The 26803-nt window shown below is 40.8% G+C and overlaps 2 protein-coding genes across 7 annotated transcripts in view; one reads left to right on the top strand and one right to left on the bottom strand.

The window, feature by feature from the left end:
* MDN1 (midasin AAA ATPase 1) overlaps positions 1–3680 on the bottom strand; it is a 94041-nt gene extending 90361 nt beyond the window's left edge. The window contains exon 1 of one of the 2 annotated variants that reach the window (XM_039568557.1): positions 3480–3680. In XM_039568557.1, the coding sequence (XP_039424491.1) occupies positions 3480–3581 (102 nt within the window). In that variant the 5' untranslated portion in view covers positions 3582–3680. The remainder of the gene's footprint in view (positions 1–3479) is intronic. The other variant, XM_039568556.1, reaches the window with a different exon arrangement.
* Positions 3681–3767: 87 nt separating this feature from the next.
* Positions 3768–24909, top strand: CASP8AP2 (caspase 8 associated protein 2). Of its 5 annotated transcripts, none has more exons than XM_039568560.1 (10): positions 3768–4201; positions 5353–5389; positions 6506–6586; positions 7976–8076; positions 9248–9322; positions 10610–10725; positions 12802–15290; positions 16284–19218; positions 20810–20909; positions 22240–24909. In XM_039568560.1, the coding sequence occupies exons 2-10, from the start codon at positions 5380–5382 to the stop codon at positions 22294–22296; spliced, it is 5964 nt and encodes a 1987-aa protein (XP_039424494.1). In that variant the 5' UTR covers positions 3768–4201; positions 5353–5379; the 3' UTR covers positions 22297–24909. The 5 variants fall into 5 exon arrangements, with proteins under 5 accessions (XP_039424494.1, XP_039424492.1, XP_039424493.1 ...); XM_039568558.1 differs by having other exon boundaries at positions 5353–5428; XM_039568559.1 differs by lacking the exon at positions 3768–4201 and adding an exon at positions 4547–4585 and having other exon boundaries at positions 5353–5428.
* Positions 24910–26803: the final 1894 nt, after the last annotated feature.

Below are 26803 nucleotides of genomic sequence, written 5' to 3'. Positions count from 1 at the left end.
TCACAAAAGACTGTGCCTCCAAACACAGAGCACATACACACACTGTCTCTATTATTAATGAGACACACAAAGCAGATACAGCTAGGATTGAGACCTGGAGTCAGACATGATCCCAGGTGCTGCTCTAGCAGCAGGATGAGCATCTCCTTCCCAACCCGCACAGTGTATTTGCTCAGTGCACACAAGGTACAGAAATCTTTAATAATACCCAGCTTAATCCAAACCCTAAATTCATAAACTAATGGATCACAGCAATGAGCAATGTGGTCCCACATGAAATCCACACTTCTGCTCATGACTCACAGGTAACACCAGACACAGATTTAACAGTGGGATACTTCTAAAGAGTAGGAGGGCATAAGGGCCACACATGGGAAATCTTTCTTCCCCTCCAACACAGGAACTCACGTTGTTGTCTCTGTTCCACCACACAACAGCTCTACCACTGTATGACTATGCAGCAATCAATTCAGCAAGATGATCCAAACTAATCTTTCTTATGAAGTCCTACACTGGGTGGGAAAGTTGAATGTATTTTCCAAATCAGCAGGCTTACTGGGCTCAAGATAAGAGAAGCAACACAAATGTGTGGCTTGGCCTTGGGAAGAGGCTAAAAGAAAACAGAGCAGCACCACTCTTTTTGGCAGCTGTTCAGTTCAGCAAAATAAACCAAAACACGAGCCTGCACTCTTCCTATAACCTATGCAGTTCAAGGGGAAAAAAAAAAAAAAAGCAGGGGTGATAAGCAGTCTCACAGGGAGCACAAGCTGGAACTTCCTAAACCTCCTTCAACACATCTCTGACAGAGTCAGACAGATCTCTCCCGCACAAGAGAGGATGAAAGCAAGAAGTTTCTGGTTGACTTTGTATCATTAACACACAGTGTCCCAAAAATCACAGCACTTCAAAAACTAGCAGAAGGAGATGACAATACAGCCCAAGATGGAAGCCAAAGTGCAACATACCTTCCCTTATTTCTAATGCTACATGATGCAAAGTCTAACTAATCTTTCAAATAAAATGTTGAAGCCATATTTCAGTATGAAAAAACCTCTGCCTTAGTTGCCAGAGCACCAAGACATTTTTCTGGCAGATAATGGGTAGCTGTGTGAATTTAAGACCACTAGGTTACCTCATTTTTCCTACACTTATTAATATAAAGGAATAAAGGCACTTTTCAACATCAAATGCTAAGCCTGAAGGACTCTAAAGAAAAGCTTGGAATTATTATTAAGACAACTTTCACTGCTACATAGAAAAATGAAATGCAAAATGAAGGATGCCAAGCTAAACCACCAAGACATTAAAAAGGAAAATCAAGAATGGTGTGCTCAAGATCTCCTGTCCACTTAGGATGGTTGCATAGACTAAAGAGAAGAAATATCCAAAGGGGTTAGATTTTTTGATATATATCTTTCCATATAAGCACAGTGGTAGATGCAAAGGACAGAAACAAGAAAGGGTATTTTTGCATTAAAGTTCCATTCCTAATAGTGTTTTAACCTTCACAGTAATTAACTTCTCTACTGAAATTACATGATCACAGGGAACCAAAATACATACATTTGCACAAAATTCACATTTGGAATTCTATGCAGGAAGACTTTCTGGCACACCTTTGGTAACTCAGAGCCAAAAGCACATTCCACTTTGTGGAGACCCATTGTTTCTACAGTTTGCTTAAATTATTCAAAAATGTGAAGGTGGGAAACAGGTCCAGAGAGCTTTTCATCCCACCTTCCTCATTAAGAGCACCGAAATTTGCTGTATCTTTGCAGAGTTCATGGTATATAAAAATACTTTACAGAAAGGGCTCTAATTCTATTACATACCCAAGCACAGAGAACAAAACCTTCAATGACCACATGAACTGTGCCACACTATGAACCTTAAAAGACTGCTCCTTACTTAGCAGTTGTGGGCAAGTTTCATTCCTTTATGGAACACTGAAGAATAAGTTGCCAGAAAGACATAATGAAGCTGTACAGCAAAGAGAGCTCTAGATTTCCAGAATGCATGCTTCCTAGGTTAGATACAAAGCAGCTTGTAGGAAATCAGGTATGACGTTTAGAGACGGAGTTTGTTTACTGGCAAGACAAGCTTAAAATAATCCTAGAGCTGTAGCTTTCAAGCCTGGAAACAGCAATTCAGTTTTCAAAAGGATGCGTCATTGTTAAGTATTGTGCTGTTCCAGACTCCCTCTATACAATCACTCTTTAACAATTTCCACCTAGCAAGACTTTTAAACCTGAAGCATATCTCCAACCAGTCACCAAAAGGGAAAGGGAACAGTTTCTTTCCCAATCTCAGATCTCAGTGACTCACTTCTGGTTCACTGCTCCATCTGTCTGCTACAACATGCATCCACACCATCCCCGCCTCTATTTCTCAGCAGTTTCTCTCTCGAAAAGCAACTCTTCATCACTGCTTCCCACCAATTAGCTTCAACTCAGGAATATATATTCACATCAATTTTACTTTGATCCTGTGATTTGCGGCAACAGAAGAAAGAGCCATCTGTCTACCAACAAGGAAACTTGAGTACCAGTATGAAAGTCTTCCCCAACCATAACTGAGACAGCAACTCAGACTGAAAGCCAATATTCTGAAAAAATATGATACTTTAGACTTTTCATCTTCAAACAACTGGGACATTTCCAAGACACTCAAAGAGAAACAGAGACTTTGAGCCCCAAAATGTGTACACATCTTAGGGGCTTCAAAAGCTCTACCATGAAAAATATTAATAAAACAACATCTGATGTGCTGACATCCTGGTACTACATGTCTTCAAGCATTTCAGAGGGAGAAAGGAGATCGGCCTTAACTCTCCTAGAAAGCAGGTGTGCTTTTCAGAGCTAAGGTAGCCTAAGCATGAAAGTGACTACAGGATCATGTTTCCAGCATCACTACAACCTGTGAGACTGTGATTAAAAAAAAAACCTCAAAGCAAAGCCTAGAAAATCAATGCTTGTTTTTATCCCACATGCTGCTTCAAGGTAATTAAAGAAGACACGAAAAATAGCATCAGGGTAGGGACTAGTTACTGTCTCAGTGCTTGGTAACAAAATGCCAACTCTCACTAACACGCTTCCAGAGTCACCTCAGGGGACACGAAGATATTGGAGATTTTAACTGCGGGCCGAAGCGCAATAGGAGGGGACCCAGGATACAGATGAGGATCTTCCTCATGGGCTGCACCCGCGCATTCCTGAAAGGAGCGGGGGAGGCAAGAAACAGCATCAGGGGGAGAGAGAGAGGGAGAGACAGAGAGAGGGGGAGGCAGAGAGCGGGGATTAGCTCCCGCTGGCCGCCCGAGAGCCAGGGACGGCCGGGGGGGTCGGGCACACACAAAGCTGCCGGGAGGAGACGGCGGCACGCTCCCTCCGCTCCACAGTGGCCCCTGCGAGACGCGCCCGCACGGAGGGAGGACGGACGCGCGGGGGCTACCGCCGAGCCCCGCGCCGCCCGCTTCTCACCTGCTTCGCCAGGAATCTGCTCAGCTCCACGCCGCTCTTCTCGTTCCTGCGCGCCACCAGCTGCAGCGGCTCCGCCAGGCGGAACCGCAGATCCGCCGCCATCCTCGTCCTGCTCCTGCTCGTCCCGCGGCGGGGCAGAGCGGCGGGAGCGGCGCGGGGCGCGCAGCACGTGCAGCGCGCAGCGGACGCGGCACCAGCAACTTCCGCTCCGCCGCCGTCACGGGGAAGCGCGGCCGCCGCCCCGCCCCCCGCGCGGTGCCCTCCGCCCCGGACTACAGCTCCCGGCGTGCACCGCGCCGCCTCCTCTCTCGCCGCGGGCGCCGTCCGGGAGCGGAGCGGGGCTCTCCCGCTGGCTCAGGGCACTGGAAGTCCGCGCGTGTGGGGCTGCGTTTGCCGCGCCCTCGGCCTACGCTGCTCCCTGCTTCCCGGAGAGCCATCTGCCACTGCTGCCGCAGGACTCGCCCGCCCGTGAGCCCTTTAAATCTGGGTCAGGGAGGCGGCCGAGGGCGGGCGGTGACGGGCGCGGCAGCGGGTGGCCCCGGCTCGGGCGGCAGGAACGTTACGCCCCCGGTGGCAGCCGCTCGCGGAGGCCGAGCGCGGCTGTCGGGCGGTAACGATGTCCGTGCAGGGGTTTGGCAGCGGGATCGCCGATAGCAGGAGCCGCCGGCATTAAACCTTTGGCTTCCCGAGAGCACCGCCGTAGCAGCGGGGAACGGCACCAGGTGAGCGCGCGTGTGTCGTGCGGCGCTGCCCCAGGCAGCTACCAGCTGCCGCGACACCGGCCTGCGTGACCAGCGAGTGCCGTGAGTTCCGGGCCGGAGCAGGCGGGAGGCGCCCGGCTCGTCCCGCCGGGAGCAGCGCGCGATTTCCCGCGCTCGGGGCCGGGCCGGGATGGGGCCCGCGGTCAGGAAGGGCGAGGGGGCGGGGCCACGGTGGAGGGGCGGGGCGCGGCCGCCGCGCGCGTCTCACTTTGGCGCCAACTGCTCGGGGCCGGGGGCGGGGCTGTGACGTCACGGCGGCGGATGCGCCGTGCGGCTGCGGCCGTTGGCTGGCGCGGCGCTGGCCCCGCCCCCCGCGCCCGGCCTGCGGCACCGCGGCGGCGGCCGGTGAGTGCCCCGGCCCTGCGCCGCTCCCCCGGCTCGGCACCGCCGGCTCGGCACCCCCGGCTCGGCACCCCCGGGCACGGCACCGCCGGGCACGCGCCCCTGCGGGCACAGCCTGCCCGCCGCCGGCGGCTGGGGGAGCCGCGACCCGGGGTGCTCCTGCCCTGGCCCCCGAGAGGTCCCGAGCTCTTCCGCCGTGGCAGGAATTGGGGCGGGGGGGAGCCCCTTCCCCGCCTGTGCAGGGAGGGCGAGGCCTGGGGAGTGAGGAAGGGCCGCTCTCTCTGAACGGGCTGGCGGCTGCTCCGCGCCTGTACCTTCCCCCCCTGCCCGCCCCCCAGCCTGAGCCTCTGCCAGCCCCCCTGCTCGGTACTGGTTTGACTGGTGGTATCAGACAAGGGGAATTTCCTCTTAAATGGTCAGTAGGGAAGAAATCAGAATTATTAAATCAGATTATTTTAACTGGGTAAGATACCTGTTCGCAGAATGCAGTGCTGGTTTTCAAATCAGAATTTCTTTGTAGGATCTGTAAGTGACAGCTAAAGATCTCCAGGATGCTTATTTAAGTAACAGATAATTTCTTAAATTTCTTGAAAGCTCATTTTGTTACCTTGATACAAGAGTTTTCTCATTCTAGTGCTAGATTTTATTGAAGAACAAGGGCCACAGGTAGCTCACGTGTAATTGACATACTTCAAGATGATGCTGCTTTATGTTGCTGTTCTGAAATTGTCAGTTAATTGGTTCTCTTTGCTTTGATATTTTCCTCGTAGATGGGGAAGCCATAGGGAGTTTGTATCATGGCAGCAGGTGAGGATGGACTGGGACTGTTTGATATCCGCTACAGTGGTAAGAAGTGTTAGATTACTTTCTGATTTGCAGGGAAGTAATGCAAGCAGTCTTATGCTAATAAATAGGTCCGAAAATAACTTAAAAAACAAGTTCGAAGTTGTGACAAATACTGATGAGCTTCAACTGTAATTAAATGGCTGTGGCACAATATCATGCAAGCCATATCCCATTAATCAGTTTGTATTTAAAACCATACCTGTACTTTGGATTTCTGAATGTTTTGAGGGATGCCTGGAGCTGGTCTCTCCCCTGTCTTTCCTGCTGTATAATTTAACCTTTAGCTGTATCTTAATGAAGCTTGCATTTGAACAGTTAGGGGCACTGCTCTTTTGTTTGCTGTTTGTAAGAGCCAATGTGTACCCATAATAAGGTACTCTATTTCCAGCTCCACAGTTGGTTGCCTTGAGACATATTTGGGAGATTCCCAGCCTCAGAAGGACTGTGGACATTGATGTTTTTCTTTATAGAAATAATGTTTGTTGCAGAACTAGAGAGGTTCACATGGAGGAGACGAGAGTGATAAGAGGCATTGGAAAAAGACATGAAGAGAGAATGAGGAGATTTAGATTAAAATACGTTTGCAGAACCAGTTAGTGTGTGAGTAGATGGCAATACTAAAGCAAATTGTTTGTGTTATGATACAGACTGCTACAATACTTTTTTTTTTAGCAAGAAATGTTTCTTCTAACAGTAGTGGTTTTATTGTACCAAATCTTTTCTTTTTGTTTTTGAGTTGTGTAAGTTTTGTATTCAGTGCATTCTAGAAAACAGTTTCAGAGTTAGATCAAGTTTACTTAATTTATCATTTTAAAATCTATTTGCCGTATAATATGCTTTGTGCACAGTTCTTGTAGTATTTACAAACTGATCTTACAGGACTGTCTTTGCTCCCTGGTGAATAAAGATCTTTTCTCCACAGTAGCAGTAGTTTGCTGGAAAAATTTCCCTGTCTTTCACTGGTCTGTACTGTTACCTCTACTATTTTCTAGCTGCACTTACTTTATGGGGAAGGTAGAGTTTGCAGTTTACTAAATGATTACTTTGGCCTTTTTTTTTTTTTTTCCATTGCTTTAGCTGAAGCTTCCCCCTTCAGGGAAGGAGATGAGAGCTCAGTGGATATTTATGATGGCTTGGACAGCAGTGTGTCGGTTTCTGGTAGGTTAATTGTGTCCCACTGCTTGGCTTGGAACATGATAGAGTCTCTGCTTCTTAGGCTGATTTCAAGTAAAACAATATTTAATTTTAGGTTTACATTTAGCTGTTGTAACCTATGCTTCAGTGAGCAGCTTCTTTAAATTCAAGACATATATGTTAGGCTGTATAAATGCAGCAGAGAATTCTTAAATCTATTAGTTGAATGAATGAGAGTTTTCCTCTGATACTGGCTATTTGAAGAGACTTGGGTGTGTAAGGGGTACAGAGAAACCCTAGCTATTCTATCTGTGCTGTGATACGGGACATTTTATCTTGGGAAAAACACCTTTATTTTGTGTTTATGTAAGCTTCAGGACCAGATCCAACAGTCACTGATCACAAAATCCCCAGTGAGAGATCCAGTGCATACTTTCTATGTGATACAGTATATTCAGGAGATCATTTTAACCTTTTGTTACTTTCCAAATAATTTGACATGCTAATGTAAATTAATTTCTTCTTTTAACTTCTTTGAAGGTGAGTAATAAATGGATCCAGCACATGATCTTTTTCATGAGCCTTAGTGTACCATTTAATGAGATGCTGTTTCTAGTATTTAAGCAATTATTTCTCTCCTGATCTTACAGCTGTAAGACCACTGAATTTTTATGGAAGGACTGTGCTATATCCTACAGACATAAAGCATCTATAAATTTTTTTATTTTGCATTTTGTATTTCTGAAGTTCATATTTCACATACGGAGATGCATTGTTTAGTAAACATCAAAGATACAAGGAGGAATAGCAATGTAATGAAAGCATTTTATATAGTCCATGTCGAATTTCCCGCACTCCTCTGTCTCCCACAAGTCCAGTTTTGAGGGATCTTGGTATTTTAAATTTGAAGAGAGGACTGGTGAGATGTTACATCTTACAAATAAGATGTTATTTGTACATCCTCTTACATTGGTATTGTCCAAAGGATGGAAGCACAGCTTTGATAGCTGACTTCATTTTTTTGTCGGCAAATGCATCTGTATTTCAGGGGTGTCATAAGCCAGGTCCTGTCAGTTAAGTGTACTTGGTGAACAGAGCACCCATGAGGATTTGAGGAAAAAACACTGTCATTAAATAAATTGGGTGTTTGGGTGTTGGCTTGTCAGTTGGTTTTGTTTGGGTCTTTTTTTCATTTCACTTTCATTTCACTTAGAGATGGCTATTTCAAGAAACCTTTGTACCTTACTGCAACATGATATGCCATGAGCATGTAATAATTCTTTATTTTGTGTGTTGTTACCTTGTAAGTACAAGAAGTAGAACCAAAATGCACAGGCAGTATAGAACAGTGTAAACAATGCAACTTGGCTAGAAAACTACCTTTTCCTTATGTCATTGCTTTTCTTTATATAGACAATTTTGCACCAAATACTACACCATCTAGAAGCAGCTTAAATTTATTTGATGAAATATTAATTGAAGAAGGGACTGCAAAGAAAGCATCCTATGATGAGGTATGTATTAATATGGAAAAAAAATCTGGTGTTTTTGGGGGGTTTTGTTCCAAATTTTCTTGTGTAAAAAGTAAAGTACAGAAAATGTTGTCGGCATGCTCACATTGTTGGAAAAATAGGCTGTTTTTAAATAAGTAAGAACAAGAGTGTGCTAATAAACTCTTAGGACAATGAGTTCATCTGAAGAGGGAAATCTGTCACTCTGTGACATGATGTGTTCCCATTTCTTATCCTTTGCATGCAGTTCATGTATCAGCTACATAGTGGGAGAATGTTTTGTGGTTTCCCTCTAGTCAAGGATCTCATCAGACATATGATACAAAGCTGGTCTTGACATTTCTCCCAACAAATTTTTTACAGAGTAAAGCAGATAAATCCATGACCTATCTTATGTCTTGTTAAATTCTGTCCTTGAGACTGAAGGTGGCCATGCAGTAGGTAGCTGCTTCCAGCAAATCAAGGCAACACTCACTTAAGTAGCATCACCAGTCCTGGCCTACAAGACGCATTTAAATGGCATAAAAGGGACAGACATCCACAGATGTTGGAAGGAGCAGGAGCGGAACCTCCAGGACTCCACTGAGTGATGAAAATGTCACTTTGCAAGTTTGAAAGTTGTTGACTGTTTGTTTGAATGGAAGTTGTCCATTCTTCTGTGAAAGCTTTGTCACTATCTACCTCTAAAGAAGAGCTTCTGCCAAATTTATTTTGCTTAACTTTGTGATCTTAGCAGCATCATGTCCTTTTGCAGTCTATTTTTTGCAGTCCACGTTTGTAGTAACTTTTTGTTGTGTTTTCCCTTACCTGTTTTGTGTTACATAAAATCTGACAAGAGAGTCCCCATCTACTTGGCTCTTAGAACTCCTGCTCCTTGGTAATTGTGTCTTTAATTTCACAACAATATGGCTTTCTGTTATTCTTTAGCCTATTACTGTTAGGCAAGCACACATAGATTTCCTCTTATCTGAGTGTTTGTGTCATTTTAGAGACCTGTATACTAGTTGGAGCATATTGGAGCCTTTTGTTTCAATACAGCTTTAATGTGTTTCTTTGGGGGAAAAAACAGGTTTGTAATATACATTAGTGTGTTAACTAGGTATAAATCTAGAGAAGTAACTCTTCTGTGTAATTAAGTCCACTCCTATGCTGTGAATTCTTCTCTCTTTGACAGTTGCAGGCAGAATATGGAAAATGCCAACAGCAAATTAAAGAGTTGATGAAGAAATTTAAAGAAATACAGGCACAGGTATTGTAGTTCAAAGGGAAATATTGTCAAGAGAATGCAAAGTAAATTGAATATTGCTTTGAGAAAGAAATTTTACATGCTTTCCAGACTTGATCCATTGCATGGATAGTTTGTAAAGCGCTCCTGTAGATAGATGCTAGGAGCTTGTTCTGCCTAGGATGGTTGCTGGGATAGCCTACTGACAAAATCAGTAGGTAAATTGTTTCACAATGTTGTGTGCAGTAAGACTTTATTTGGTTAAAAGCTGTCTTGTGTCTTCTTAATTAGAAAGTGAATGTGTGAAATGAGTAGTTATCAGAAAGGTATCCAGTACTCGTTGTTTTTTTAATGCACTAGGGACAGGGCTGTAAAGGTACCTGCACTGTCATTAGAACTGGAAGCAGATGTCTGTGTTGCTTTGAGCACAGTGCCAATTTGAAAAGTCTGAGCTGCTCTTCAACTTGAGCTGGTGTTCCCTTGCTGTGCCATTCTATAGAGCTGGATTATTTGGGGCAATTCTGCAGTGTGCTCTAGTGCATATTACACATAACTCCCAAAGGTTCTAAGGTTTGCAGTGGTAAGCAGCTGCTGCCCTGTGACACTTCTGTATTGTTTTCTGCAAATCTTGTCTGCCTTTCTGAGCAGGCTTTGCTGAGGACAATTATCAAGAGAAGGGACTATTTCTAGGATTGACAGGGTTCTAGAATATCATGCCTAGAAAGATTAGAGTGATAGAGTACCCAAAGTTGGTTTTGATACCTTGAAAAAAATATGCTCTTTCTCTGAATGTGCTTTAGAGCTACATCTCTCATTTACTGCAGTGACCAAGAAAGCAATAAATTGAGTAAAAGAATGAAATGAAGAGGTGGATTATCATTTTTTAGCTCACTTGTTTTATGGCATATTTCAGTTTTATTAAATTGTATGCTTGAAATGTTTGAAATAGTTACCAGGACCACAAACAGGACCGTAAATGTGAGTGATGTTACAAAAAAAGCAAAAAACCCAAAAAAACTAAAACAAAAAACCAAAAAAACAAACAACAACAACAAAACCAATGCAACACCCCCCCCAAAAAAAAACCAACCTGAAAGAAAACCCCCAGAAAAACCCCAAACTTTTTGGATGTCAATAATTTTGATTTCTTCGAAAAGTTTTATATATGTTTTACTGTCACTTTGCCAATGATGAGACATTTTTCTCGTGGTTGTCTTGCACTATTTTTCATTACATGTTTGGATACCCAAGCTAATTCTTGTTTTTTCTCTCCCTCTCTCTTGCTGTCTGTTTTATATATATTTAAAATAGAATATCATTCTACAGAATGAAAACCAGGCTCTCAAAAAGAATATTTCAGCCCTTATCAAAACAGCAAGAGTGGAAATTAACCGTAAGGATGAAGAAATTAGTCATCTCCATCAAAGGTACAAATAGACAGTAGAACTGAAAACATGCTTTTTTTCTGATCATGTTTATATACTTGTTAGAAATTTTTATATGTATTTGAAGAAAAAGTAATGAAAAAAAATTACTTAGTAAATAACTGTGTAGTTTAGAACCAGTACAATCAGAGGAAATACATAGATATCTCCTTTGCCTGATGGGGTCTTTGGTTTCTACTTAAGAAACCAAGAAGGAGTCCAAATGGTGACCTTTTGCATGAATTTTTGTTTGTAACCCACTGTTCCTTGTGGGTTATCTAACTATCTTGCATGTTTCAAAGCAGATACTCTACACAGTTCAGCTTCAAAACCAGTCTTGTTTTATGGCCTCAGATTTGAATTCCATGGAACTTGCCAGGCAACAAATGAAAAAAAATTGATTATATAATGTTTTCATGGCAAGATGTGAAATCCCTGTCTCCAGTGGTGGGGGATAACAACTGGAGATTTATTGGTTATTTCTGTATACCACTAATGTTATTGGAAGGAGTTGCAAACAGTGAAGTATGGGTGGGAGAGTAGCTGACAGTAAGGTTTCTGAACCACGTGAAATCAGAGCAGGGGTTCAGGATTTGATCTAGGTATTTTGGAAGCATCCATCATGGAAAATTGTGGGAAAGGTGGCACTTTGATATCTTAGAAGTCTGTTGCATGGTTTATAGTAAATTAGCTTAGCTTAGACAATGCATCTGTGTGTAAAGATTATTTCAAAGTTAGTATCTCTCAGGGAATTGTTAGTGTTTATCTCAAAAAAACCCCTCAACTTTAAAACCACAAAATCAAACAAACACAGCTTGGATACAGTAACATTAATCACACATATACAGATTTAATAGCAAGCCTAAAGCATAGAAAAAAATTATCAGTTTCATTCAAAATGAAACAAATATAAGAAAGGATTTTGTGTTACAACAGCTGCAGCATTATTAGGGTTCAACATTCAGTTCACATCACAATGTCATGTTTTTGGAGTAGGCCCAGTTGTATAAGGTGTTCATATCATATTTAAATTTACTGTATTGACCCATAGGAAGTATTCCATTTTATAAAGCAAAATCAATCCTATTTTGTATTGGAGATAATTATTTTACACTTGCACTGCTTCCTTACAACTGGATGCTGCTTCATCATAGAATTGCAGGCCAAATCCAGATGTCTGTGTTGCAGCCACTTCATCCTTGACTCTCTGAAACAGAGCCAGACATTTAGTGATTTGGGGGAGACCCCAACAGTTTGCTGCCATCATTTGTTGCTGTGACTTTTTATTTTTCTTTCTTTCTACATGGATTAGACACCATCATTCTTTTTATGTAGTGGTGAGTGTATAAAAAGGTTGACCTTGTCTTTAGTGATGATATTTGAATGAAATGTTGTGTTGACTATGGTAGAAAAGTGTCTGGTTGTTTTTGGTGTTTGTTTTATTGTGGTGGGTTTGGGAGGTTGGTTAGTTGTTTGTTTTAGTAGTGAGGTAACTGGTGCATTCTATCAGTAATGAATAGGAGTTTATGCCATACAGGCTACATGTACCCTTTTAAATTTGAGTTTTTAAATTATTTTTAATATGATGACTTCTCAGCAGTAGCATGTGGCCTTGATGAGGCTTGGTTATCATAATGTACTACTTGTCTTCTGGAGCTTGCAACAACTCCCAAATGTAGTTTATTTACTTATTGATGGTTTTTCAGTTATAATTATTTTAAATCACTAATGCTGTAAAGAACAACTTTTTTTACCTGGGGGAAAGCTCTCTTTATTGCTGGACAATGATACTAATTTGAATTACTGAAATTGTTAACTAGGCTCAATATAGTACTTTTTCATAAATCTTGATTTTTCTTCAGATGAATTTCCTTTGGAAAATATGTATATAAATTATATTCTTTTGTTCTGTGCTGATGGATGTTATTAAATGTTTTTTATATCGCCCACTTTTATTCAGATTGAAAATGAAAGAAAGTGTTAACAATTTTTACAGATACATGGATTCATTGCAGTTCAGCTTTAGTTATGTTTAAATAAATTTTAAAAGAGCATAACATTTTTCCTTTTTATAAACAGGCTATCAGAATTTCCCAACCATCGAAGAACATACCTTCCAGGATCAACTAAAACAAAAGATTCCAAATTCAGACCTTCTGATTTAGGTGACAATATGAAGATGGAACATAGAATGAAAAATGACTGTTCAAAAGATGGATACCACAGTTACTCATCTCATAACACGGACAGTGGGAAGTCTGGCTCTGAAAAAAGGAACACTCCATTTTTGCTGAGGCACCCTCCTGAAGAGCTCTGCAGTGATGGTACTCACACGTGTGCACTGAGCTATGACCATACTTCCAGCAAGGAGAGCAGAAAGGAAAGAAAAGAAACTAAAAGTAATGAACAGTACAGCAGGGGAAATGTCAACAAATACAAGAGAGAAGTACATCAGAGCACTGGAAATGATGGTGACAGTGAAGAGGGGAATTCAGATCCTCAACAGAAGCTGAAAACCCTTTCAGAGAAGGCTAGTAAAAATGAATTGCAACAAAAAAGTCAGAGCATGAAACTCAAATGCAGTCCAAGTGTAGAAAGAAGAGTAGAAAGGGGTGTTTCTTCCTGGGAGAAACAGACAGCTGGTAAAGACAGGTTTCAAACAAGAGGTGAATTGTATGCTGATGAGAGATTACAAAGTGGATTAAAAAAAGACATTAAAACACATGATAAAGGTGAAAAACATGCTGGCCAAAAAAATAAACCAACTGAAAAGCTGCAAGAGCAACCAAGGAGGCCTGGTAGGGGGAGCAGTCCACACTCCAAGAATGAACATTCAAAGACTGTTCATGAATCACGCAAATGTCGTGTGGAAGAGTCTAGAAAAGTAAAACACATTGACTGCAAGAGAGACAGGGGAACAGATGATCATATCTCTCGAGAAGGAAGGACTTCACCTTCTAATTCCAGCAGCAGAGAGCATAAATATGCACGCTTGAAGGAAAGTAGTAGTAGACATGAATGGGAAACAGCACATTCCAAATCAGAAAGACACAGAACTGAAGAAAAAAGGAAAAGGGAAAGAGAGGATCAGGATGAAAATAGACATTTTAGAAATGAAAAAAAAGTTGCAAAAGAATTTTCTCACCAATCTGTAAAAGACTCCAAGAAAGGTACAGATGTTACAAAAAGCATGAGAAAGAAACCCTGTAAGCTGGAAGAAACATCCAGAGTAGCAGATAGCTTAAAAAATGATAAAGTTCCCAAAACTAAAGGTAATCGCACTGGGCCAAAAAGCAAAGACTTAAAACTTAGCTTTATGGAAAAGCTAAATTTAACTCTTTCTCCTAATAAGAAACAATGTCTGTCTGCAGTGGGTAGGCTTAGAAAACCTTCCCAAAAGGCCACTGATGAGGGAGGTACAGAGCTCACACTGCAAGCAGAACTCTTAGATTCTGCCCACCCTCTAGACTGTGGTCCCACAGAGCACAGTCATTCAGCACTACAAGTTCTGGACGCTGCAGCTCAAAGCAACGTGGAACCATCGCTGCCTGTTTCCGTCAGTTCTGAAAACGGAGCCTTGAAAGTAGCAGCAGCAGATCCAGCACAGTGTGAAGCGTTGCCAGCAGTTGCAGCTGATGAACCAAGCTCAGAAACCTTTCCAGAAGCAGACGTGGGTCAGGTACAGCCCCAGACATTGCCAGAAGCAGCAAAGGTGCTGGTTCCTGATGAGATGGAGGCAGAAACGCCATCAGAAGTGGCAGAGGCTTGTGATCCAGTTGAACTGGAAGCCTCAGGAAAAACAGCAGCAGTGACGGGTCTGAACCACCCTGAATCTTTGCCCCTGGAGGTGACAGGGAGTATGGCAGAGTGTGAAGAGTTGCCTGTGACAGAGGGTGAGATGCAGGATGGTAATGTACCAGCAGCAGAAGTGGCTGAACCTGAACCTGCAAGTGCAAGTATGGGAGACCTTCTAGAGTCAGCAGCAGAGAAGAAAGAGGAAGATAAAATATGGGTGGCTACTGACAAAGAAAGCTCTGCAGATCAATGTGGCTCTCAAAATGTTGTCTTAGATGACTCAGAAGCCAGAAGTTCTGGTGATCTGGAGTCCTCTGGTACTGCAGATGGCATCAGTGAAACAAAACCAGACTGTTTAATGGAAGTAGTGAGGGATGATGATCACGTGGCGGCAGAAAATGTTGACTGTCCCATGGAGGAAAAGAGTATCTGTGAAATTAGTATTAGTACATCTCATTTACTGGACAGAACTATAATAACTGCTAAGGATGAACCACTAGTTGACCAGAATACTTGTAATCTGGAGCCAGACCTAACTGATAACAGTACTGCAACAGCATCTTCTCTCAGTGGTGAGATGTGTCCTATAACTAAAGAGATAGAAACTAACCCAGTTTCTGTTGATGATGACAGCTCAATACTGAGCATTGATCTCAATCACTTGAGGTATATTCCAAAGGCAATCAGCCCACTGAATAGTCCAGTGCGTCCTTTGGCTAAAGCACTGAAGATGGAAGGTCCCTGTAAAGGCCTTGTGAAGACTTACAACAAAGGTATTTGTATATATGTATGTTCTAATTTCTTTTCTACATAAAGCTTAGAAGATCTGCTTATGGAAAGCAGAAATTACTTCTTTTAACTGCCTTCTGAAAGATACAAATTGTGTCTTCTTAAGCTGTGTATGTCTCAGTGGTCCTTTTTGTTAGTAGTGGAAGCATTTAATGTTGCAGCCAAGATTGTAGCTATTTGAATATTAGTGCTCTAAAAATTGGAGTTGGTCACTACTGGCAGAAGATTGGTTGAAATACGAGTTTTGTATTAACTTACTAAAAAAACACATACGCATGTCTTAGTTGTGGCTAGTTTTGCATAGATCCCTTTAGGTTTTCCTCTGAAATTGTGGAAGCAAAAGTTACATAGGATCATATTCTTTCAGGTATTTGTGAACTTAAGTCTTCCTTGTAATGTCCTGCTGCAATTAAAACAAAAATTCTTGGAAGTTTAGATTTCTTACTAGAAAAGAAATGGTGGAGTGGCATTGAAATCTGTTTATGTTTCAGAGCATAACACTTTATGGGAGTATTAGAACATTAATGGGTCATTTGTTCTCAATTTGTTTTAGTTTTGAAATTTAAAAGAAAAGCCACCTATTGTATGTAAATGATGTGATAGTTGTTATTTAGCTGGTACAGTAATCAGAAAACTTGTTAAAGTAAATGGAAAGAAATTCAAAATTGATGAAAACTGCTGTATTTTTCTCTTTCCAATTGATGTATTTGTGAGATAGTTCGCATGTGTTTGGTGAAATGTTGAGGCCCCTTAAAGCTCAAAATTTGCTCAAAATAAAGCTCAATTTGCCCCTTAAAGCTCAAATCCCTTAAACTGCTGAAGCAAACCACCCAAACTTGTTATAGCTCAGGCTTCCCGAGTTCAAACAAACAGTTCTGAATAGTCAGTTTACAGAAGAGAATCTTGCAGGTCTTTCTGAAAATGCTGTTTAAAATTGCATTCTTTATGGTGATTAGCAAACTGTTTTCTTTTTATAGATTTAATTCCTGAAGGTGCTGTTGTCATCTGTCCCTCAAAGAACTTGTCAAAGGAGGTAAACAAAGAAAATCAAAAGCCAGTTAGTATGTCTGATGAACACTTAGAGATGGAGTCTCAGCTAAGTATCTCTTCAGATGAAATAGAAGAAGGCGAAATTGTGAGTAGCGATGAAGAGAAAGAAAAATCTAAACCAGAGAGAGGCTCTGAAAATACAAAAAAGTCGAGACCAAAAGCTTCTTCTGAGACACGAAATTTGACCAGCAGTCCTCAGAATCAAAACAGCAAAACTGTGCACTGCAATGAAGATAATGGAAAATTTGTTTCTGTGCAAGTAAGCACACGAAAGAACAGAGAGAGGCATAAAAATCAGACCTTCAGATCTTCAAAGAATATGAGGAAAAACAAAACTGTGAGCATTGCTTGTCTTGAAAAAATAGTTCATGTTATTGTTGAACCTTCAAATATACAAGAAATCATGCAGATGCTCAGAGCTATACGAAAACAGATGAGGAAAAGTTATATGAAGTTCAAAGTACACTTCCCAGTTCAGCATTTTCACAGAATTATAGAATCTGGGATCATAAATTTTACAGCATTAATAAGATACTTGAACTTTTCCAAGATATGTGCATTAGGTGATACATTAAAATTGAATATCTGTGATATTATAGAGTCAAAACTTAAACAAGTTAAAAAGAATGCAATAGTGGACCGTCTTTTTGAACAGCAAGTGTCAGATATGAAAAAACAGTTGTGGAAATTTGTAGATGAACAGCTTGATTACTTATTTGAAAAGATAAAGAGAATTATAATAAAGCTATGTGATGTGGGAAATGAGGGTGAGGATGGGAAGTTCGAAAGAGCTGGAAAGCAAAACCACAAGATCAGTCATAAAAATGATGTGCAGAGATCTAGAAAAAAGTCCCTGAAAGATGGTTCTCAAAAGCCCGAAGAATATATTTCAAAGGCAACTGTGGATTATCAACAACCTAAGTGTCACCATGAGAAAAATAAGACAGGTACACCAAAAACTGCCTTTACAAAATGTCTTAACTCCATTGATAACACAAGAAGTTCCCAAACAAAAGTTCACCTCTCTAAAGAGAGTAATTTACAAAGCACTCTTACTCCAGTGAAGGGTGTTAAACATGAAAAGGAAGGACTCCAACTGTCCAGAGATGCTAACAAGTCTGATCTTAGTTATGAGCTTCTCACAGAACAACAAGCGTCCAGTCTCACATTTAATCTTGTAAGTGATGCTCAAATGGGTGAAATATTTAAAAGCTTATTGCAAGGCTCTGATCTCTTGGAAAAAAATGGTGGCAATATCAACAGAAATGAGTGTGAATTCAGGACACCAGAAAAACAGTTTTTAGACAGTCATAAATGCAGGGATAATGCTGCTGAACTAGAGCAAGAAATTGCTCCAAAGGACGCATGCATGGATTGTAAACAGGAAGAGGGTATTAGCTGGACTGTTGTTTCACCTGTAAGAGCTCCCTCACTAGCATCTAGGCCTCAGATGCCTGTTGATCCAGATGTGCTGGATGAGAGCTGTATGTTTGAGGTTTCCACAAACTCGGCTTCGTGCAAAGAAGATGAATGCAATTTGCAGAAGAATAAATCATGTGTTTCTTCTATCCTTCTTGAAGATTTGGCTGTTTCCTTAACGATTCCATCACCTTTGAAATCAGATGCTCACCTCAGCTTCCTAAAACCTGAGAATAATTCTAGCTCAGCTCCAGAGGGTGTTGTTAGTGCACATTACAGCGAAGATGCACTTCTTGGAGAGGAGGATGCCACTGAACAAGACATTCATTTGGCTTTAGAATCTGATAACTCAAGCAGTAAATCAAGTTGTTCATCATCGTGGACAAGTCGGCCTGTTGCTCCTGGTTTTCAGTGTCGCCCCAGCCTACCAATGCAAGCAGTAATCATGGAGAAATCCAATGATCATTTTATTGTAAAGATTAGGCGTGCAGTGCCATCTGTCTCACCAGCTTCTGATCAGATGGCTCCAGTGAAGGAGGCACAGGCATCCTCAACCAAGACTGGAAAAGGAGAAACGAGAACTGGGGGAAAAGAAAGGGACAGCCAGAGTGCCACCGTGAAAGAAGCCGTCAAACCAGATCTGGTTAAGATGGATCACTTGCCTCACGTCAGTGCTGAACAAGAACAAAATCCTACCTTAGCTCAGCCTCTGAAGGAGTCACACAATAGTATTGGAAAGGAAGAAAGTACTGAGTTGCTTGGGACCCGTAGAAAATCTTCAGACAAAGAGAGCCACGACACTGAAAGCCCAGATAAAGGCTCTGAGCAATCTGAGGCACACAAATTGCAAGTATCCAAAAACATAAATGAAATGCATGTTAGATCTCAAGCTTCTTTTCCTGCTGGATGCAATATGAAGTCATACATAACAGATGGTGTTGTTAATGGAACTTCATGTCATGCAGTGAAATCCAGAGCAGATAACGGGACTCGGGAAACTTCAACAGGAAACTCGGAAGTCAGTGATAAAAAGGAAGAACTTGAAGAGTGCTTCAATGCATCTGTAGACTTAACAGAAGAGCTTTCTGATGAGACTGTAAGAGGGGAATGTGATCTTGAAACAAAACCCAGTTCAAAGACTAATGGAGGGTGCCAGATAAGTATAGATGATAAAACTAGTAAAAAGAGGAAAAAAGAGACCGTAGAAGAGAATTCCGATTCAAAAAGGCAACGAAAAGGAACTGAATCAGCAGGTGAGGGGAGTGATGGAAGTAATATCAGGTCTGAAGATAGAAATTCATCACCCAAACAATGTTCCAATAAGAAGAATGAGCTACAGCAGAACAAAGACTCTTCTGCCTTGGGTTCATCTCCATCATCACCTAGCCTCTATGCCAAAAACATCATTAAAAAGAAGGGAGAAGTAGTAGTATCCTGGACAAGGTAATTTCTGATTTGATCTGCTTGATTGCTTTAGGGCTTTTTTAAACTACCTTATACACTGAAAAGAGGGAAGAAAAGGGTATTTAGCTGATGACTGAAGTTATTTGGTAGCGCTACACCCTTCTCTAAAAAGTGGAATGGGACCCTCCTTTTATCAATGCAGGATTGCTCTGGGAGATTGGTGTCCATCACTTATCCACATATCCCGAAGTAAGAGTCCTCCTGGCTTTTGTTTTGAAAGTTATGGGCCATAGGTGACAAGACCTACTGTAATGCACTGTCTGTTCTTGTTATTTCCCCTGCGCAGTTTATTTCTTCTGTCCAAAAATTCCAGCCAGGCTTGGTAGGGAATGGAGGTCCTTGATGTTCCTATGAGGCATCAGTGACTGGTGAAGGAGAATAGCTAAAGATTTCCCCTTCTGAGGGAAGGCATGAGAGCAAACAGTTTTTTGTTTTCGGGTCTGAGCTGCTCAATATGTGGAAATGTACTAGTCAACCATTCAACTCAGGTACTCCAATTTGCAGGATGTGTGTGACAAGTGAGGTGGCTGTACATGTCAATAATTCATGCAAAATTATCGTCGTGTATTCTTATTTTTAAGAAACTATAGTTGGCAGGTTTTGCTGTTCTTGGTACAACTTGATACAATCAACACTTTATAAAGGGGGTTCTAAAATTTTTCAGGACAGACCTTTCTAAACTATAGTTTGGATATAAAGTTAGTTTCTAGGTAACATTTTAAAAGAAAATCAGCTCCTTCATGGAAAAAAGACAGCAAAAGCTAATGTGATTTTTTTTTAATATGCACACCAAAAAGGTAGGAAGAGACTTACAGTTTTCCTTATGAATATGACCAGGTTTTCGGTTTCACACTTTTTATTTATCTTTGAACTTTTGTTTGTCTTTTAGAAAAAAAAGGCATTTATTTAAATAATTGGTCATTACGTTTTTCTTTGAAATTGAAGAAAAGAAATATAATTTATTGAAGTATGACAGGTTTCAGTCAAATAAAATTACTGTCTATACACATTTTGCCTAAATCGTTGATGAGACAAACAGGAAACTGGTGACACACTACAGAATAGACTTCTGATTTTTTATTCTCATCTGAACAGTAGATGTGCTCCGAGTATCTTTATTACATTAAGCCACTTAGAGAAGTCAAGTGCCTCTCTGGTTGATCTTTGAACATCAGTGGGCCTTAGGTGAAAGCTGCTATTCAGCCATGCAAACTGAGGCATGTGCACCTGGAACTACTGACCCTGTTGAATCTGAGTTCCTCTCAATTCAAGTTTAAATGTCTGGTTTAGAAGCTTAAAATTCTTTAACTTTGGTTTGGGGCTAACTGTTATAACAATCCTGCTCTTCGTAGTATGGGAACATAATCTCCACTACCACTTGTTTGTACTGACTCTATTACTCTGTGCTGGTAGAAGAAAGGATCCTCCACAAATTCATTGCTGCTGTTTGAATTCATATTCTGTAGTTTGGAAATACTCCAAATTTTATATAGGCCTGTATGTATTATTTTGCTTGTGTGCACGTACACAACTATATGTATGAATATTTTAAAAATTCACTTTTGTCTAGAAATGATGACCGAGAAATTTTACTGGAATGTCAGAAAAAAGGACCATCAAGCAAAACTTTTGTTTCCTTGGCCACTAGGCTAAACAAAAGCCCAAATCAGGTAGGTGATGATATTCTTATGTTTGCTAACAGCAATATTCCTACACTGACAATTGTAGTTGAACAAAGATCTTTGGAGATTGTCTGCAAATCTGTAGTTTTCTTTTCCTCATGTCATTTTGGGGGATTCTTGTAAAAAATAATCTGATTCTGCCAGTTGTTACTTCTTAAAAATACACATTATAGGTGTATTATGGGGATTCCTCAATACTTGTTTGATTGGTGTGTTGAAAGTGCTACACTCATAAGGGATTGTTGTTGGATCGGCACTTAGATAAAGAAAGGCAATTTTGAGAGGCCTGAAGCCTTTGCACACCTTTAATAAATTAGGAAAAAAATTGAAGTTAGAGCTCAAAAAAAGTACCAGGGTTGTGCAGAAAGGACATTTTTAATGAAGATGTTTCATTTTTCTTTCATTTTTTAATTAAAAAGTTTCAAAAGACACAGATAGCAAATTAATGTAGAGTATTTCCAGAGGTTTGCATATAACTTTACACTTAAGTTGAATTTTTCTCTTAATCTATATCCTGAAAATCTAGAAAGGGAGAAACACATTTGACTCCATTAGGAAATCCTGCATGATTGGGATTTGGCTTTTAGAGTGTTGTTTTGTATGGCTGCAGGGTTTTTGTGGGGTTTGGAAGCTGTTGGGGTGGCTGGTTGGATAAAACAGTGTTATCTGTGCATTTATGCCTCTCTTCCCAGTTAGTTTGGTGGATCATCAATATGCTATAGCAATATGTATATAGCAATAAGAAACACTAGCTTAGAGCTGAATGAGGTCACTATGTCAGCTGTAGCTATGTTCAGGAAAAAACTTTTTACTCTGATCTACAGACCAGTTATGTAAAATCCCTGGTGGGCAGATTACTCCATGATGAGCCAAAAATACCTGAAGCAATAATTGTATAAGAGGGTTGAAAATAACCTATAAACGGTGCTTTTTGTGGTGTACAAAATAAGCTTTTGTCTTTACATTTGCATCTTACTCATGGTTACACATGGCAAATTCAAGGCTAATTGTCTTTGAAGCCTTCATTTTTTTCCCTCTTTTTGTAGGGAAACCTGTGTTAAACCTGTGTTGGCTCTAGCTCTCCTTGATTAACCTGGAAGCTATTTCAAGTGTGAAAGGTGTAGGAAGACTTCTAGATCCAGTTAATCTGTTATTGGTGCTCCTAAAATTCTCCTACTAAAATTTCTTGTAAGCAAATAGTGGTGGTCTTAAAAAAAATTGATGTCAGATCAATCTGTCTTGGTAGATGTGGAAGTCTGGGTCTGGGGCCTTAATGATGTATCTTTTTTTTTTTTTTTTTTTTTTTGTCCTCCATTAGGTTTCAGAAAGATTCAAGCAGTTAATGAAGCTGTTCAAGAAATCCAAGTGCAAGTAGACTCAAACCAAGTTGCTTCATGGTTACAGGGCGTAGCTGTTACCTGCAGGGATGGACTGGAGCCACTGCATTCGTATGATGGGATTATGGGGTGGTATCCAAGTCAGAATACTGAGTTTGGTAAATCCAGTGCACTGTTAGTTATTGTCTGCGTTTCCTCTGACGTTCTTTAACAGGGTAACACAGAGGGAACTTCACAAACCAAGTGGCTAGGGAAGAAAGGGCTTTGACACTGCGCATGGGGCAGTATCATTTCAAGTGGGTGACATCTCCTGTTAGTTAAAGGTGTTCTGTGAGTGGAGACAAGGGCAAGCAGTTGAGTGGGAATGGTGGCTCTTGTTTCGCTTGACAGAAGTTCTGTGTGTGCTGATGTCGAACTCTGATCTTAAAAAGTGAGAGTGCTTTGGAATCCAGTTGGCAGATAATCCTGGAAAATGACAGGTAGGTCATCTTTGTGACTGTGGAACATATTTTAAGAAGTGAGGACTTGTTCTTTTAAAATAAGGCAGGGCAATGATTCCAGAAGTTGCTTATCTAGTAATTGAATTCTGTTGCTCAGGAATAGGTGGATCCTGCAGCTTGTTTTTAACAAATATTTGTGACGATTGTTTACTTACTGGAGAGTTAAATCTAACAGAATCTGTTTTCAGAATAGTCGGTGTGCAGGGTAGCTTAAGTGTTAACTTCATATGAGCACTACTCCGCAAAGGCCATTATGTTTTTCTATTCCAAATTACATCTGGAAAAGGTACTTTGTTAAGGTCTTCAACATAATAAACATTCTGTTTTGTTAAAAAAAGAGTAAATATTGAGAAGTGATTTTCTGTTAAAAATTAATTTAGAAACAGACAGACCTTTACAGTTTCATAAAGTGTGACTTTGTAGCTACTAACCAGAAACAAAACTTCTCTGTAAAAACAAGCAGTTTTCAAAAGCTTGTCAACTTGGCATGTTTTGACAGCAATTGCATCTATCTTTACAAATTGTTTAGTACATTAGAAATTCATTATGTTCTATTTTAAAAAATCTGTTATAACTGTTTCCAGTTTTACTAGAACATACCTAAAGTGTGTGTGTGTGTGTATATATATATATTTACACACACATCTCATACACACTGCTGTTTTATCCCAAATTTCTAAAAAGGTTTTTTTTTTTTTCTTCTCTCTGAGAAACATCCCTGGAAGTTGCAAGGGTTTTTTTTAATGAGTTCATTGATTTTTGAGGTTTTATTCTGTATGGAGGACCAGAATTGCTGTAGTCTTTATTCAGTCAGAGCATCTGCTGAGTTCAGTTAGACTTCAGTTAATAGCCCCACCAAAGTGCATTGTCTTTCAACTTGGATTGAATTGGCTCTTTTTCAGAGTCCAGTGACCATTTCTTCAATGTCAGCATGTTTTTTTGTTCCCTCTCCAACTGATGGGACAGACCTCTCTTTCTAATAAACCATCAGATAATTTGTCCGTGATGTTGTTGTCACTGACCACTTTGGAGTATTGTACATGTGACCTACAGAATGGATTGTCATGCTGCCAAACAGTGCATTGCCCTTATTTTAGGTAGTGCTCTGGAAACTGTTACAAGGAATGACTTGAGTAGGTGATGATGTCAGTTCTGGCAGTCTTCCGTCTTAAATGCTTGCTTCTGAAATGTTTGCTTTTAATGATCAAATCTCACCTTCTGTGCTAATGCTGGCAGTGCCTGGTGATTTCAGTGGGGGATTGGTGCACCAGCCTGTGTTTGTTCTTAACAAACATTTGTGACAATTGTTAATTTGGTGAAGATTTAAATCTAACTGAAACTGTTTTAAGAACAGTAAGTTTGCAGAGAAGTGTTCGTATTTGTGCAAAAGTTGGACTCTACTAAGAGTATTCTTTTAACTATATCCTTATGGATCAACATGTGCACAGTACTGAAGGCACTGAGGGAAGTCACTTCTCTCCATTTAAATGCTTCCTCTCTGCATCAAAAAAGGCAGGCAGTATTTTATTACAAAGTTGTTTATTCCTTATCTGTGTTACTTGCTTTCATATCTGTATAGGTGATGGGAGGCAGGGTTTGACCGTTTTGAATCTGACTTGGGATTCCTTTTTTGTAAAGTGTGAAACTTGGTTAATGTTCTCTTTATTGTATCTATGTGTACAGCTTCCTACATGGTCTTGTAAAATATCTGATGTTTGTATATATATAAATATATGTATAAAAATAGGAGGAGCTTTGTTTAGCCAAAGATGATTTTTTTAAACTATATAAAACTACAGGTTTATTTTGTATAAACTAAATAGTTTGCTTACTGTAAGAGCAATACAAAAAATAAAACTGTAAAACTCACACACGTTCTTGTTGAACAAAGGTTGTCTTGGAGTGGCTTTGTACCATTGTTTGTAATTTATTTCTCCAACAAGAATTTTGATACATATATGCCAAATGTACTGTATGTAATTGTACAGTCTTCTTTGTGAAACCTCAGGTAAATCAAAATATTTTATAGAACTGTTGGTTAATGGCTTGACAAGTACACATGCTGTGAAGCAGCATTAAAATTTAGTTCCGTTAGTTGGTGTAAGTGGGTAGCTATGTTGACGTTCTGGCCAATAAACATGGAAGTTGCCAGCTGGTGCTCTACTGTAATTACTGCTCTGAGTCGTGACTAGAAATTGGAGAATTTCACAAACTACGTAAAACCCTTAAGCTACTTATGAATCAGGACCTACAACTTTAATCTTTTTTCTGGAAACAGGGTTATTGTTGAGTGGAATATTACAGAGGAGAAAGACCTTTTCAGGTGCAGGACCTTTCACTGGAAGAGTGTAGCTGGTGGCCCTTCGAGAGTCTTACTCCAACTTGCTACTGAAGAATAGGTCTACTTCTGTCCAACACACGTATTTTTACAGGATTCTGTTTAATGGATGTGAGTATTCAAAAATTTTTTGGAGTTGAAATTCAGAGAGTGGGGTTTGTGGAGATGTGCGTGACAGTGAAATCATCGAGCACTGGGCATTGAATTTTGAGGGCTTCTCTCTAAGGCAAAGTCTGTTTGCAGCTAAAGGTGTACATACAACAGTTGTCTTAACTCAGGGCACTTCTCTTAGATGTCAATCCAGCAGCAGATAGCTATTTCCATTGAGGCTTTTGTCTAATTGTATTCACTCTAAAACCAAATGCAGAATAATCTTCAGTAATTTGTCTTCATGAAGGGAGGCAGCAGTAATAAGGCATGCTGAGGAACAGGCTTAAGGATTTCTTAGAAGACTATGAAATCAGTCAAGAGGCTTTTCAGGAGTGGAATTGGCTTTGCCAGGAAAGATGGATAAAGTTTCAGGGGTGGCTGTCTGGTTCCTATGAAAGGCAACTTGCTCCAGAAGGAGCGAGTTAGCACCAGTATTAACAGTAATATTTGCCTGTAGTAAAATGGAAAAACAAGTTCAAGTGAAGTGGCTTTTTTAATAAGCCAAGGGGTTTCTAGACAGTGAGGGTGCACTGAACCAGGTTAGTGGTTTAGGCTAAAACTAAAATTCTGTAGTCTCATCTTCGCATTTCATTGTGCTCATACCTGAATTGCTTTGGCTGCAGCCTGTTGTCTGGCTCACTGTTCACATCCATTGGCTTCAGAGTTTTGTGATGAATTTGGTGAGATGGCAGAAAGCATGTGCACTTTGAAGTGGCTTTGACCCTGTACTCTTAGCTTGTTGTGATGTAACAATTGTAAAGTATTAGTACAAGGAAATGCTGCTGTGTTACAAGAAGATTACTATTAGTTCCCACGTATATCCTTTTCTGTTTTTCAAATGTGTGAGTCCCTGACAAGAATATCAAAAGCTGCAGTGCTATAAAAAGTGTATTTGGACCTAATACTTGAAGAACTTATTTTGTACTAGCTGTCGCTTCTAATTTAGAATCATAGAATACCCTGAGCTGGAAGGGACCAACTCCTGGCCCTGCACAGGATAGCCCCAAGAATCCCGCCATCTGCCTGAGAGTGTTGTCCAAATGCTTCTTGAATTCTGTCAGGCTTGGTGCTGTGACCACTTCCCTGGGGAGTCTGTTCCAGTGCTCAACCACCTTCTGAATGAAGAACCTTTTTCTAATATCCAACCTAAACCTTCCCTGACACAACTTCAGGCCATTGCCTTGGGTCCTGTCACTGGGCACTGCAGAGATCAGTGTGTGCCCCTCCTCTTCTCTTCATGAAGTTGTAGACTGCAGTGAGGCCTCCCCTCAGTCTCCTCCAGGCTGAACAGACCAGGTGACCTCAGCTTCCCCTCAAGGCCCTTCACCATCTTCGTTGCCCTCCTTTGGACACTTTAATAGCTTTATGTATTTCTTAGACTGTGGCGCCCAAAACTGCAAACAGGACTCAAGGTGGGACAATGTCCTCCCTTGCCTTGCTGGTGATGCTGTGCTTGATGCCCCCCAGGACAGGGCTGGCCCTCCTGGCTGCCAGGGCACTGCTGACTCATGGGCAACTTTCTCTTGACCAGGAGTGCCAAGTCCCTTTCCATGGCAC

The sequence above is a fragment of the Corvus cornix genome, chromosome 3 (assembly GCF_000738735.6).
Source record: "Corvus cornix cornix isolate S_Up_H32 chromosome 3, ASM73873v5, whole genome shotgun sequence".
Lineage (NCBI taxonomy): Eukaryota > Metazoa > Chordata > Aves > Passeriformes > Corvidae > Corvus > Corvus cornix.
The sequence above is the reverse complement of the archived record's forward strand: the minus strand, read 5'-3'. Positions and strand labels throughout refer to the sequence as shown.

Coding starts and splice junctions, on each gene's coding strand:
- CASP8AP2 (XM_039568558.1), top strand. CDS start 5,380: ATGGCAGCAGGTGAGGATGGACTGGGACTGTTTGATATCCGCTACAGT. Junction 5,429..6,505: donor GTTTGATATCCGCTACAGTG/GTAAGAAGTGTT, acceptor CCATTGCTTTAG/CTGAAGCTTCCCCCTTCAGG. Junction 9,323..10,609: donor TTAAAGAAATACAGGCACAG/GTATTGTAGTTC, acceptor TATTTAAAATAG/AATATCATTCTACAGAATGA.